Genomic DNA, 15,893 nt, shown 5'->3' with positions numbered 1-15,893 from the left:
GGCCTGCTTAGATTTAAAGTGAGTTAGCAGTAATGATGATGACATCAATTCACTGACAGAATATCCAGAGATGTGTATTTTGTCACAATATACAGATTAAGGAAAAGCTGCCAAAATGGGAATAAATGGAGAATACAGAAGAAAGGAAAGGGCTAAAGTCCAAAGAAAACTAAACATGTCTTGATTAAACAGCTGTGTTGAAAAACAATTTCTTATCTTGCAATTAAGAACTGATTTCTTTCTGAAAGACACAGGACATTGGGTTAATAGATTTCTTTAAAAGAAAATCTGTTTTGGCTATTGAAACATTAAAAGAAGAGAACATCTGTTTTGCAAGTAAAGACAGATTGCATAGAAGAATCAAATATCAAACCACCGATTAGAGTAGCATTTAATCTGTTCTACTTAAATTTTCAATAAAAGTAAATGAAGTTACATTCTTGAAATTATAGCTCAGCTATAAATATTTAACACCAGAAAATCCTAACACTAAGATGATTTTAGAGCATGAGGGAGGCAATTATTTAGTATGTTTTAATCATTTTAATTCTATTTGACATCCACATCAAAACCAGGTTTTGAAGAATTCTACTCCAAAAATCATTTCTACAATATTATAAAAGGAAAAAACTCACCATCCATAAACTCTGTACATATTGAAATCCTGTTTTCTACGAAAAATGCCCCATAAAATCCTATGATATATGATGAATCGCACTACAACAGAAGTATGACAAAGAAGAGTTAAAAACCTACAAACCAATAACCACAGGCATGTCTTATTAAGTAAAAATGGCCAGAAAAAATTACCTTATAAAGAATTTCCAATTCAGACATAATTTGTTTCTGAAGTTCCAGTGTAATATCTAGTAGTATGACCTAAATATAGAAAGATATTAACATTAACACATTAATCCACCTTCAAATTAAGCATAGCTAGTCATTAGAAAACAGAAGAACTAAAACTATATGGTGGTTCCTTTATTCACTCCTCCGCCCCCTCCTTACGACCATAATCCCCAGTAACAGACTGGATGCACATCTGTCCAAGCCTTTGTACCGGGGCAGGCGGTCCACTGGTGATTGATGGAACCAAGGAAAAAGCCAGGTCGCAGAGGTCAGCAGTAATGGCTTTAAAAGTCAGTTAAGTTATAACACTCCTAATTTATGCACCCTATTTTGACCACATTGGTTATTTTCAGAAAAGCAAGATACGAACGACCCTCAAACCATGAAAAAAAGAAGTGCCATGTGATTCAGACACTAGGTGATAAGCAGAGAGGATTAGTAAAAATAATATTTAAAAGGGGACTTTTAGTTAAAAGAGAAACAGAAGTTTTAAAAACATGTCCTCTTTTATTTTCTCCCAGGTGGGTAATATTTCTTTGCTAATATTGTTAGAGACCATTAGACCTTGAGAAAACCCCATCTCACCTATTCTTTCTTGTGGAGAGAAGAACACCAAGATTTCTTTTTGGGGAGCATACTAAGTGGCAGTGCTGGGGTCCCTCCTCTGACTCCTGAGCTTCCCAGCACTTCCTGACACCTTTGGTTTTCCTTGTAATATCAACCACTGAGTTGGACTCGTAACAGAGATGTAAAATATTCAAAACCATGCATGGGATAAATAAATTCTAGTTTATTTCAAATGCACACTTTTTTAAAGAAACAAGACCACCGACTGTTCAAAATTTACTAAGCACTTCAGAGAAGATAATGCTTTTTAATTTAGAAAGATAGTAAAATAAAATAGATGGAAGACTTTTTTTTTTTTTCAGTACTAGGGATTAAACCTAGGGGCATTCTACCTCCGAACTACATCCCAGCCCGATATTTTATTCTTTATTTTGAAACAGAGTCTCACTAAGTTGTGGAGGGCCTCACTAAGTAGCTGAGGCTGCCCATGAATTCTCTTGTCCCAGCCTCCCAAGTACTGGGATTAAAAGCGTGCGCCACCACATCGGGCTTGGAAGACAATTTTTAAGAGCTGTGGCACAGTTTCTGACTCTAGCCATAGATCCACAAACTTATTTAGATTACTGCCCTTTTTCAGAAAAAAAAATTACTCAATATCCCTCTCAAAATCTATCTTCTTTAAGCTAATAAAAAGAAAGATGCAGAGACAAATATATGTTATTTTATCTATACTTTGTTCCAGCACCCATGGGGACAGTACCATCTACTTTAAGAATCTATGCTCCAGACATATGTAGGTGAAAACTCAAAATCCCAGATTACCATGAGTGTAGCTGTACACAATCCAACATTGAATTCCATTGTGTATTACAAATGAAGAATACAGATAATCACACAGGAGGGAAGAAACCATAAATTAGGAACTGTAAATTGCTGATAGAACAAGAAAACAAAAGGACGATTCTAAACCACACATTTTTAGTCCTGACATCCGTTTGAGGGAGGGGGGTATAAAAGAAAAAAAGGCATCACCAGTTTCTATCAAGAGTTGCTTTAGGGTTATTTATAAAAGCTCTCACGAAACTAGATTGTAAGTATAATACAAAACTACCAGGAAACATTTAAACACTTCTCTCGATCAATAGTCATTTGCCAACAATACTCACATTTTTGTTCCTGTATAAAACTCAGTGACAAAATAAATTCATCTAGTGTTGTTTGAATTCTATGCCATAAAAATACCACTTGTCAAATACAGAGAATCCTTTACCCTGAAAAACTCTGCTAAAAGGAATGAAGTTACTATTGACCCTAAAACAGTGGTTTGCAACCCTGGCCTTACACTGTAATTACCTAGGGGACTTTCAAAAGTCCCCAGTGCCCAGGCCTTGTCCCAGAACAATGGGTCGAACCACATCTTAGAATTTTAAAAAAGCTCCCAGGTGATTTCTCACCCACGGCAAGATAAGAACCACTTCTTTAAGGTTTAAAAAATACCATTAATGTAGTGCTAAGAAATATGACTACCAAAATACATTGCCTCTCTAGGGCACTGACCTGGAGATGCCAGGATTCCACATGACCAGCCAACACTTTGAAATTAACCCAAAGCTACAGAGAATATACCACTTCCTTGGTCACGAACTTTAATTGGGTTCTCAGAGCCTAAAACAAAGCTAAACCCCCTCGTGGCATTTTAGAAATCTCTCCCAGTTAGCCTCCCCGTTCTAACTCCTTCTCTCCCTACTCCCTCCACAAGCCCTCTCCTTATGTGACCCCAGACGGCTTTCTGGTCCACGCACACGCCTGGCTGTGCGCCCGCTGCGCCCTGTGGCTTCCTCTCTCTGCTCCACAATCATGGGTTATAAAACCTGTTGGATCCTTTAGGTCCAGCTTGGTGCCTCACCACCTCCATGAAGCCCGCCCCTGCGGCCTTCTTCGGGACTCATCTCTAGCTCTGACCTCTGTTCTCCTTGTCAGTCAGCCTTCAGGCATCCATCCCTGATCCCTGCTGTCAGCAGCCTGGGGAGCTGCTGGAAGGGTCAAGAGAGACCGCCTCCTACCCAGCACCCACACAAGGTCTTACTCACCGCGCTGCTGATTTGAGATTTAATTAAAGCGCTCCTTACAACCATTTAAACCATCCTCTAAATAAGCTGTTTCTACACACAAAGGAAACAGATTGCTTGACTTCTACAACTAAACTTAAAACCAAAAGATACAAACACCAAAACAAATAAAAGGGCCACCATGACCTAAAATGGAGCCTAGCGCGCTGTGTTTGCGGAGGGACTCCACTACGCTCTAACTGGCCTTGATCATCCTTGGTATTCACTATGGTCCACAAGACTGGAGTTTCCACAGTGGTGGAAAGGGGGATAAAGTAATTTCTGGGAACTTAACGGGAAAGTAAAACCCACCTCAAAATAACTCTGCTCAAATGCCCCCTATTTTCTGGGAGACTTGGCTTTCTGGGTGGAAGGTTAATTCCCCTTCCTCCTGGGCATTCCTGTGAGTGAGCCTTAAAGCTGCTAAAAATAAACATGACCAAGGCCTTCTTTGAAAGCAATGGGGAGAAGCATAGCAAATGCTAATTTTCTTTTTGAAGTGCAAGGAAAGTATGGATGGCCGGGGACTCCACTGTTTTTATTTTTAATAATTCTCCTTGGGCGGCACGAAATGCTGGTAGCTGGAGAGAGCCTGCGAGAGGGCCTGCGTGGAGCAAGGGTTAAGCGGGGAACTGAAATACCTGCGTGGCTCCCGCTGCGCCCACCACACCTCAGGACAAATAAGGATGAGTTGTCAAGTTCAATACAAGCCGTCAAGTGACTGAATTATAATTTACTCTGTGCTCAATTTAAATTAGTGTGAGGCTATTAAAATATACAGTATAAATACGGCAATTCATCACAAGCTGTCATGGATGACTTCATTTATTTGCTGGAGTGGCACTCGCTCCACTAAAGGGAAGGAAAGCAGAACCACAGGTCAAATTAAGCCCCTATTCTGTTTTAATTCACTTATTTAATCTGTGGCGACATAATTGTCTTTTACAGTATGTACAACTCAGAAAGGAAATTTGGGAGGATTACAGTCAGTATACAAATGATTAATCAAATGGTCCATTTAAATGCTAGTTTAAAAGCGGCAGAAACCCAAAGCAGTCAACGAATGATAATCAGCACATGCCATGTTCCAATGCTAAGAAATTTCCCATTAGATGGATTTTTTTTTCTCAATTAGAAGGCAAACATGACTGGGAAATCTAGTAAATCCTCTAAGCATTACTATTTGAAAGATTTTTATAAAATACATTAGTGGCATAAAAAAAGGTTCTGTTTGCAAGATAGCTAACAGTATTTTTATTTGTTTCTGCTCTATTTATTTGCGATTGTCTGGCCCACCTACACCAAAACAAAACAAAACAAAAAGATAGAAACAAGTTAGAAACACATTTCATGAGTTATACAGGTCATTATCAAATAGTCGTCTTTAAAATGTGATTAGCATCATTTCCAAAACGCATCCTTTGAGGCGGAAAATGTCTAAGTTCCATGGTATAAAAAAATGCAAGGTGCTTTTATTCTTCTCAAAATAGCTTTAAAAAGTATATATAAATGATATGGTATCTCCCTTCCACTGAAGTCTGAAAAGTGAAATATTACAATATACTTTTCCCCCTAAAATCAAGAACATTTAAAATGTATAAATGTTAGAAATGCTAAATAGGAATAGAAATGAAACAGATTTTCAAGGACCCTCATCTAATTGTTGCCAGACAATTCAAAGGGTGGGTCCAACTGAGCACATGACTTGGGAATTGAAGTCTCCGCCGTCATTCTGTGCAGGCCCCAGAGCTCGGAAGGTGACTCCACTGAGACCAGGACGGCGAGTGGATGCTCTTCACAATCCCTCGGTGACACCAGGCAGCCCCGTCTCCCAGCTGGGGTCACTCAGAGGTTCAGGTGACATGCCCGAGGTCACACCGGAGTCAGGGAAAGAGCAAATGCGCTTCTGACTCTTAACCTTCTGTCTCACCCTTTAATACAAAAAAACCCTGAGAAATATTCTAGGTGAGAGCAATGATCCATACCTAGAACACTAGAGGTGCGTTCATACGCGAACTGACCCAGCTTTCAAGATGCTACTTCAACAGATGAACGAGGGCCAGGCACGGTGCCCCATGTCTGTGACCCCAGCTACTGGGGAGACCGAGGCAGGAGGAGTACGAGGTGGTGGCCAGCCTTGGCAACTTATGAGACCCTGTCTCAAAATAAAAAGTAGGAATGGCTGAGGATACAGTTCATTGTAGAGTGCCCCTGGGTTCAATTCCCAGTACAGCCAAAAAAAAAAAAAAAAGAAGAACAAACAATAGAATAAAAGTGTATTCATTCAACAATGTATGTACAGCCGGGCGTGGTGGCGCACGCTTGTACTTCCCGGAGGATTGCGCAGGTTCAAAGCCAGCCTCACTGGCTTAAGAGACCCTGTTTCCAAATAAAAATATAAAAATAGGTCTGGGAGTATAGCCCGGAGGTAGAAGGGTTTCCAGGAACCCCAGTACCAGCAAAACAAACAAACAAACAAAAAATATGTACAAAAAGCACTTATTACCTGAGGTGCTCAAAGAGGCCCTATGTGAAGACGCTGAAGGAATTACTGAGTGGGGCTAAAAGTAGGTAGTAAGATCAATATAACGGCGAGTATGTGCATGTAAATTTAGAGCAAAATGCAGGATGGGATGCAGGGATGCTGAGCACGGCTCTGCAGACCTTACTTATTTTCAATATAATAGGGAATATGGACATGCAAAAGGTGCGATGGTATGTGATTACATCTTTAAGCCACATACAGAGATTCCCGAAGGCGAGTGGGTGAGGTATACCACAGGAGCAGGGCTTATCCAGACATGTTCAGCGGAGAAGCATACTCCTGAAGTATGTTAAGGATGCTGGTAAGTGGAGATACGGTGAAGGCACTCTAATGAAAGATTAATATATGAATCAAAGTACTGAAATGAGAAAGTACCTGGGTTCAGAAGAGGCAATGAGTTCAAGTTAATAAAAAGCACAGGATTCAGACATGTAAGATGCTATGGCAGTAGGCTGGTGCCAGGCTGTGGGGACCTTGAGTTCCATCCCCTGGAGACTAGATTCTTTGGGAAGTGACGTGGAGCCTTTGAAGACATTTGAAAGAGAGGAGAGAGGGAGAGAGGGAGAGAGGGAGAGAGAGGGAGAGAGAGAGAGAGAGAGAGAGGGAGGGAGGGGGAGAGAGAGAGAGAGAGAGAGAGAGAGAGAGAGAGAGAGAGAGAGAGAGAGAGAGAGAGAGAGAGAGAGAGAGAGAGAGAGAGAGAGAGAGAGAACCAGAACTATGCTTCAGGGAGCCAACCCTGAGGGCAGGTGAGCAGAAAAGGCAGGAGTTTAAAACACATGAGACAAGATTGCCAAGGTTTAAACCCTGGTTCCACTTCTTATTAAGTGTAGACCCTTGGGCAAGTCTTTTAACCTCTCTGTGCCTCAGGTTCTGCATCTATTAAATGGGCACTAGTAACAGTATAAAGCTTATTGTATTAAATGAGGTTCGTGGCATCATCAACAACTGGCAGATTCCATTTGCTGATGGTCCACATGTCTTGACAAGAGACAAAAACAAGCTGGGCCAGTGGCGCACCCCTGTCATCCCAGGACTTAGGAGGCAGAGACAAGGGCTGGGCGTATAGCTTAGAGGTAGAAGGCCCCCAGGCTCAGTTCCCAATACAAAAAAGAAAAAGCAAAGAAAGGCCAAAACAAGCATCTGGATTGGAGTGGTGACAAGATGGAAGAGGTACCAAAACCTCAAAAGCACAGAAAAGGCAACAGGCTTCCAGACTCTGGGCATCAGCCGCCCCAAGATGGAAAACGCGGGATAAGCCCTATGGCGGTCCAGCGTACTGACCACACGGCATTTTCAGGCCGTGGTGCAGAGTAGAACCCAGGTGGAACTCAGTCGCCACCTAAAGCTGAGAAGACAGAACTTAAGGGTCGGAGGAGATGAAGGCAGCTAGAGTTGGCTGGCCGAAGACCAGAGGGAGAGAGCTAGAGAAATCGGCAGAGGAGACCACAGACTACTCAGTTGAGTCATGATCCGCACGTGGATGTCAGGATACCACCCGAGGTCAGCAGCGAGAGGAAGGACCACAGGAAACAACTTCCAGATCCCACGGGGCAGTAGTGATCCTGTTCTCATGAGCCGGGGGAAACCTCGTAATTCCAGGCACATCATTAGACTATGCAGAAGAGCACTGCCTCAGTTCAATGGGGAAAATTAGTTCCAGCCTGATTGCTGAGCTGGCTCTGTCTAATAAAACTTAAAGGCAAGTCTTAAAAGGATCAAATTATGCAGGGGTGGTGATACACACTTGTAATCCCAGTGCTTGGGAGGCTGAAACAGGAGGATCACAGGTTCACGGCCAGCCTCGGCTACTTAGTGAGGCCCTCCAAAACTTAGCAAGACCTTGTTTTAAAACAAAAAATAGGGCTGGGGTGTAGCTTGGAGGTAGAATTTCCCTGGATCCTATTCCCAGTACCGCAAAGAAAAAGAAAAAAAAAAAAAAAAGATCAAGTTATTTCAAATAGTCTCTCAGACCAAAGCTCAAGAATATTTATGGTAATACAAAAATATATAGCATCTATGCCACACAAGTGGTACCCAATAAAAAGGTATAAGATATTTTTAAAAAGTGAGAAATACAACTTATAATCAGGAGAAAAAGAACTCAGTCAAAATTGAATGGAGCTGAGGGTGGTGGCGCACGCTTGTAATCCCAGCATTTGGGAGGCTGAGACCTGAAGTTCCAGCTTCAAGGACAGCCTCAGCTACTTAGTAAGGCCCTTTGCAACTCAGTGCGACCCTATTTCAAAATAAAGAATAAAGGGCTAGGGGTGTAGCTAGGAGGCAGAATGCCCCTGGGTTCCATCCGAGTAACACACACACACACACACACACACACACACACACACACACACAATTAAAGTAGCCAGAGAAGAAGCCAGTGCTAACCTACAGGGGAACAGTAAGCTCTTGGCCAGAAATGCAAAAAGGGAAACAAAATCTTTAAAATCTGAAAGAAAATAACAGTCAACCTAGAATTCTGTATCTAGTGAAAATAAAAATACCTTCAAAGAATGAAAGTGAAATACACACTCTGTCTGACATACAGAGGCTCAACAAATTCATTGCCAAGAGACCGGCACTACCAGAAATACAAGAGAAAAGAAGTTCTCGGACAACAGAAAAACAGTAGCAGATGGAACTATAAATCACATAAGGAAGGAAATGCACTGGAACTGATAAATACATGAAAAATATAAAATGCATCTTTTCTTATTTTTAAATGTCCTTAGGAAGTTAACATCTAAAACAAAATAGTTCTGAATATAGAAGGGAGTACAGTGTGTGATATTTTACTTCCTTCTAGGATGGGGAGATGGATATCTACTATTGTGCGGTTCTTAGACTATAGACAGAGTGGTACAGTATTGCTTAACACAGAGAGACTATATCAAGCTGAAATGTATACTATAAGCTCTACAGCAACCAGTAAAAACAGGGGCGGGGGCAGTGGGCACACAGACAAAAAATAAATAAATAAAAGAAGAACAAAATGATAGATCTGAATCCAATCATATCACATGAAGCATAAATGGTCCCAGCACTTCAATTAAAAAGCAGAGACCATCAGACTGGATTACAAAGACCAAACTCTACTGCTGCCTACGAGAAATCCATTTCAAACATAAAGACACAATAGGGTGGAAGCAAAAGGCTAGCACCATACAAAACACAGCTGGAGGGGCTGTATTTTTTAACATTTCTATTAGATAATGTGTATTTCAGAGCAAACAGTATTACCATGGACAAATACAGATGCTTCAAAATGCCAAATGGGCCGACTCGTCAAGAGGACACACAGTACTACACGGACCTAACAGTACATCTTCAAAATACACGTAATAAAAGATGGTAGAAGTGTAAGTGAAAAAACAGGTAAAGCAACAACTGCAGATTTCAGTACTTCTCCATCAGTAATTCATAGGACAGGTAGAAATTTCGAACAGTGATGCCAGCCAACTGAATCTAGTTGACATTTATAGAACACTTTTACATTTCTGGACTATATATTCTTTTCATATGTACAGGGAACATTTACCAAGATCATGTTTTGAGCACTAAAAAAAAAAAAACCTCAAAATTTAAAAAATGATTCCAGTTATATAAAATATATCCTTTTACCACAATAAAATAACATTTGAAGCCGGGCGTGGTGGCGCACACTTGTAATCCCCGCGCTTGGGAGGCTGAGACAGGAGGATCGCACGGGTTCAAAGCCAGCCTCAGCTACTTAGTGAGGCTCTCAGCAACTTAGTGAGACCCTGTTTCCAAATAAATAAAAAATATGAAATAGGTCTGGGAGTATAGCCTGGAGGTAGAAAGCCTCTGGGTTCTACCCCCAGTACCACCAAAAAACAAAACAAAACAAAAAAAACAAAAACAAAAAATAACATTCAAAATCAATAATAGAAAATAATATCTAGAAAACCTTCAAATATTTGCAAGTTAAGTAACAAACTTCTAAGAATTAATGAACAACTGTTTTGAAGAAATGCTATAGTTCTTTTTCTCAGATTATGAGTATTATATAAGGTACATGGTTTTGTGTTGACTATTTTTTTGTGTGTGTGTGGTACTGGGGTTCCTGGAAGCCCTTCTACCTCCAGGCTACACTCCCAGACCTATTTCATATTTTTTATTTATTTGGAAACAGGGTCTCTTAAGCCAGCGAGGCTGACTACGAACCTGCGCGATCCTCCTGTCTCCACCTCCCAAGCGCGGGGATTACAAGCATGCGCCACCACGCCTGGCTCTTGTGTTGACTATTAAGAAGCTCAGGATTAAACAAAGAGGTTTTTTTTTTTTTTTTTTTTTTGGTGGTACTGGGGTTCCTGGAAGCCCTTCTATCTCCGGGCTACACTCCCAGACTTATTTTTTACATTTTCATTTTGGAAACAGGGTCTCCTAAGCCAGCGCGCACAGTTGGCTTCGAACCTGCGCGATCCTCCTGTCTCTGCCTCCCAAGCGCGGGGATTACAAGCGTGCGCCACCACGCCCGGCTAAACAAAGAGTTTAATCGAAATAATCACATCTACACTTACATTAAACATTCATTCAACTTTGTTTGAACATGGAGTTTGTGATTTTACAGAATCCAGGCTTACCAAGAGAATGCAATAAAGTCTTTGCTCAAAAGCCAGTTTAATAATCAGTATGGTGAACAGTGTATTTGTAAAGCTCAACTATTTTCATTTACAAAAGTCTCTACTTTGTAAAACATGTCCATTTTGAAAAATTGTATTTAATCCTTTCCAGAAAAGGTGTTGGCCCTTGCAATTCCTAACAAAGTAATTGTGCGCAAGAATTTAACATTAGCCTATGTTAAAATAATTCAAAATGTATGAAATTATGAAAAATGTATAATGTGTTTTGCAAGGCCAAATACTGATAGGTTTGGGGATGATTTATAGCATCGCTCCTCTCTCTTGGAGTAAATAACCTAGATGCGACCATCTTAAAATATTTTTTTAGCAACCATCTTAGACTTTTGACATCAAAGGAACAAATAACCAAATAGGCAGGAACTAGTGTTCACCTCGGTGGGGGTGTTATCCTACTAACAAAGGCACTCAGGCGGTGGAGAAAAGGCAACCCAGAGCCGGGTGTGGCGGTGCACCCTTGTAATCCCAGCATTTGTGAGGCTGAGACAGGCTCGTATGCTCGTAGCCAACCTCAGCTACTTAGGCCCTTCACAACTTAGTGAGATCCTGTTCCAAAATAAAGAATTAAAAATAGGGCTGGGGGTGTAGATTGGAGGTAGAATGCCCCTGGGTTCCATCCCAAGTACTGCCAAAACAAACAAACAAAAAAAAAAAACAGAAGAAAAGGCAACCTAGTGGCACGGTGGCATCACAGAGCTGCACTTGGAGCTGCCAGGTCGGGGAAGACCTGGATGGAGCCTGGGCCCACGGGCCTACCTTGGGCACTCTCTACACTTCAGCTTCCTCCTCTGTAAAATGTGGGGGCAATGGCAGATGACCTCTAAGGTCCTTTCTAGTTTGGTAATTCAGTGGACCTCTAGTTGGAGAATCAAAGAAAACATCCCAAGAGGGAAATCTGTTGCACCACCTCACCACGAGCTATTTAAGTTACTAAAACTAGACCTGCTGACGCCACGTCGCACATTCTAGGTGATGTACGAGAAGGGATACAGAAAAGGAACCCTGGAATGCACTAGCAGTCAGGAGAGCCGAGCCTTAGTCTTAGTTTAACCTTAATAAAAGGGATAACTATTTGCAATTCAATTGCTCTGCTTTAGTTTCCTTAGTAAAAGATTCAGAACTATAAATGATGCCAGTTTAAGGGAAGAGCCGCTCCTCACTGTGGAGCTGTGAAAGCGTCCTGGAGAGGAAGCTCGAGGGCAGATGAAGCAAGGACGAGTGACGGCAGGGAGCTGCACTAACGCAGTAGAGAGCAGGGCAGAGCTCTGGACCAGGGTGGACTGCACCTCAAGTCTTAACTCTTCCTCTCCCAGCTCCGTGACCTCGTACAATTCTGCTTTCTAAACTCGGTCTTCTCAAATTTAAAATTGGCAGAATTACTTTGCAGCCCTTTTTGTTTGTTTGGGTTTTGCTTTGTGTTTTTGGTACTGGGTGTTGAGCCCAGGGGCATTCTACCCTCTGCCCTATTTTAACTTTTATTTTGAAACAGGGCCTCACTAAGTTGCTGAGGTTGGCTTTGAATCTGCAATCCTCCTGTCTCAGCCTTGTAAGTACCAGGATTACAGGGATGCTACATTATGCCCACACCCTTTGCAGTTGTAAGAATGAAAGATAATTACTAAAGGCCCAGAGCCTGGTCACAGCAGGCAGGCGGGTAAAGCAGAGAATGCCTATGAAGGGAGCTAAGAGCCAGTCCGCAGAGGACCCCACCAGATGGCTAGCCAAAGCCTGTGTTCAAAGTGGGGTTCAGTGGGGTGAGGACTTAAGGTTGCAAAGGGCTTAGTTGAAGGGACAATTCATGACGGTCCATTAGGAACGCCTGAGATCTGAAATAATGGGAGGACCAAGCACCAACAGCCACAGCCAAGATTAAACCCGAAGTGCTGTGCATAGCAGGGCTGGCATCTTGGTGTCTGGCAGGGATGGGAGGGGAACGAGTGAGAAGAGTCTCGGGCTGCTGCCTACTGTATGGCTCAACTGTACTGGTGAGCGTGGGCCTCGGGCATTTCAGAATCAAAGCAGACATCTTATGCTTTTTTTTTTTTTTTTTTTTTTTTTTGGAGGTCTGGAGATGGAACCCAGGGGCATTCGACCTCCGAGCTACACCCCCTGCCCTATTTTTTATTCTTTATTTTGAAACCGGGTCTCACTGAGTTGCAGAGGGCCTCACTAAGTAGCTGAAGCTGTCCGCGAACCGCAGTCCTCAGGTCTCAGCCTCCCAAATACTGGGATGACAAGTGTGCGCCACCACGCGCAGCCATCTTATGCTTTTTGATACATACAACTGAGGACCGGGCAGGCAAGACAGTCACAGGCTTAGATCTGTGATCTAATTTCTCAAGTCCTTAGCAGAGTAAAAGGTACAAGGAAGAAGAAAAAGACTGAAAGTACAGGTAGGGAGTTATTTCAAAAGTCCAAGTAGGAGGTGGCACGAGCCTGATCGAAGGCCACGGCCAGAGGGAATAGAACAGAAAATGACAGACGTAGAGTTTGGGGACAATGTCCACCAGGATACAGCAATGTGCAGGCTGTGGCAGGGAAGGGAGGAAGAGGGACGCAGGCATGGTGAGGCTCTGCGCTGCACCGCAGGGCCGTGGCGAGGGAGGTCTGCAGAGGCCGAGGAAGGAAGTGGCCTCTTCCTGACCACGAGAGCCCCAGTGCCAGGAGCCATGCTTACGACACCGCCGCCGGGCCAGGTCCCCTCCCACCATCTGAACCTTACACACTGCGTCTCCTCTCTGACAAGACCTCGACAGGCTAACGGGAAGGAAAGCTGTGAGCACAAAGAACTTCATGAAGGAGACACAAAGCTTACCTTTACAGCTAGGATTTTCCCACTGGGGACATGATGCGCTCTATAGGAAGAAATGAATAACAAAGTTACTTGAGATCCCTAAACGATTTATAAAATGGTCAAAGGACATAAATGTTGACCCAAACATTTCTGCAGCCACGGAGACACAGGTGATACTTTCAAAGAACATCGATCCCATTAGTCATTTGCATTTCTGTGGAGCGTTATGGTTTACAAAGTGATACGTACCTGAAGATAGCCCTCCAAGGTAATGCTGGTATTGGCGTCCTTTCATAAATGAAAACTCTGAAGGAGAGCAAGTCACACGGCATGCCCAGTGGTGCGAGTGAGTGTGGGGAGCTGGACCTCAAACCCAGGTCTCAGGCTCCAGATCCCTGCGATTAGCACCGTGTGTGTGGGGGTGGGGGGTGTCTACAGTCCAAGCACTGTACAGAGGCATAGAAAATGGAAGGTTTCTGGTGTTTCTTTCATTACATATGCAGATAAACTCTATCACTATGTTTCATTAAAATAATCACAAAACACAGATTACTTATAGATTATAATACAAATTATAATGTAAATATATAAAACTCAAGCATGTGGCTCATCTTTTCCTTAGGGAGGAAGGAAGGCTCAAAGTACCAGATACAATGAAATAACTATAACTTTAAACAGAGAAATATACATAGGCATTGGGAGTGGTAGCTCAGGGGAAGAGCACTGGTCTAGCAGGCCCAAGGCACTGGGTTTGATCCTAACACTTGGGAAAAAAAAGAAAAAAAGAAAGGAAGGAAGGAAGGAATAAAGAAAGGAAAAAAGAAGAAAAAAAGAAGGAAAAAAGAAAGAGAGCCAGGCGTGGTGGCTCACGCTTGCAATCCCAGCTTTAGGGAGGCTGAGACAGGAGGATCACAGTTCGCAGACAGCCTCAGCTACTTAGTGAGGCCCTCTGCAACCCTGTGAGACCCTGTTTCAAAATAAAGAATAAAAAATAGGGCTGGGGTTGTAGCTCAGAGGTAAAATAAAACACCCATGGGTTCCATACCCAGTACCACAAAAAAGAAAAGAAAGAAAAAGGATGACAAAATAAATATGAACACATTCATTTAGGAAAAAAAGAGAACAAGGCTTAGAAGTAAAATACTACTCAAATCCTATTGTGTTTAAATGAAATGTGTTCTTTTACTACACATACATGACAGGGATGATATATTCTGACCATTATCTAGAAGCAAACTGCCTTGTATAAAAATTTCAAAACAAGCCACATAATATAAACAAGCATTGTTACTGCAACCCCATAAAAATACAAAGAAGCAAACTAGTTTGGAAAAACTAAAATTTGCTCTGTAGAGGACAAATGAACCAAGCTCAGACTGGTCCTCCTTTCACCTGGTGAGTGGCGAGAATTAAGCTGTCCTGACCGGGTTAAGGACCATGAGTGGGAAGAAGTTGGTGTCTCAGGGATTCCTCAATATCTTTATCAAGATTTATGCTCAGTTCTTTTTTTTTTTTTTCTTTTCTTTTCTTTTCTTTCTTTCTTTTATTTATTTATTTATTTATTTATTTATTTTTTTATTTTTTTTGCGGTACTGGGGATTAAACCCAGGGGCGTTCTACCTTCGAACTACACCCCCAGTCCTATTTTCTATTCTTTTATTTTGAAACAGGGTCTCACACTAAATTGCAGAAGGCCTCACTAAGTAGCTGAGGCTGGCCGCGAACCTGAGATCCTTCTGTCTCACCTCCCAAGTACTGGGATTACAAGCGTGCACCACCACGCCTGGCTGCTCATTTCTTAAAATAAAAATAAAACATACATTCCACTATTACCAAATGGAAATATAATTTTCTGCTGTTTTAACAAAAAAATTTGGTTGTTCTGTCAAAATGTTTAACAGCTTTATTGAGGTATAATTTACATATGATAAAATTCACCAGTTTTAGGGTATGATTCAATGATTTTTTAAGAAATTTATAGAGTTGAGAAATCACTGACAAATGTGTTGAGAGTTGCTAACTTATAAAAATGGTTTAGTTATTAAAAGCCTATAGTCAACACTAGGAAAATACACACGTATCTACATATGTTCATGTTACAAGAACTTATTCATTCCACTTTTCTACTTGAGTAAACAAAAGTTGAACCAATCGAGGAAGGTAAACTTAGCTTTTATTATGTCAGCTGATTGCATTGAAATGGAAATGTATCTCATTTGAAGGAAAGGCAAGACTATAAAATTTAGGTGGCAACAATTCACTTTACCAAAAAATTCTTTTATCTGTGTTGGTGTCCAAAGATTTTCCCTAAATAATAGCCTTCTTAGTATATGTAAATGATGTTTATAAAAACAATCATTTAAAAAAATTTT

The 15,893-nt window shown here is 41.7% G+C and overlaps 1 protein-coding gene across 3 annotated transcripts in view; it reads right to left on the bottom strand.

The window, feature by feature from the left end:
- Positions 1-15,893, bottom strand: part of MAP2K5 (mitogen-activated protein kinase kinase 5) — a gene marked incomplete at both ends in the record, with an annotated part of 273,181 nt that overhangs the window by 164,596 nt on the left and 92,692 nt on the right. For all 3 annotated transcript variants that reach the window (XM_080690438.1, XM_080690439.1, XM_080690440.1), the window contains 3 exons: positions 636-717; positions 811-879; positions 13,543-13,582. In XM_080690438.1, the coding sequence (XP_080546564.1) occupies positions 636-717; positions 811-879; positions 13,543-13,582 (191 nt within the window). The remainder of the gene's footprint in view (positions 1-635; positions 718-810; positions 880-13,542; positions 13,583-15,893) is intronic.

Source organism: Muscardinus avellanarius (assembly GCF_963383645.1).
Source record: "Muscardinus avellanarius genome assembly, chromosome: 3".
Classification (NCBI taxonomy): Eukaryota; Metazoa; Chordata; class Mammalia; order Rodentia; family Gliridae; genus Muscardinus; species Muscardinus avellanarius.
The sequence above is the reverse complement of the archived record's forward strand: the minus strand, read 5'-3'. Positions and strand labels throughout refer to the sequence as shown.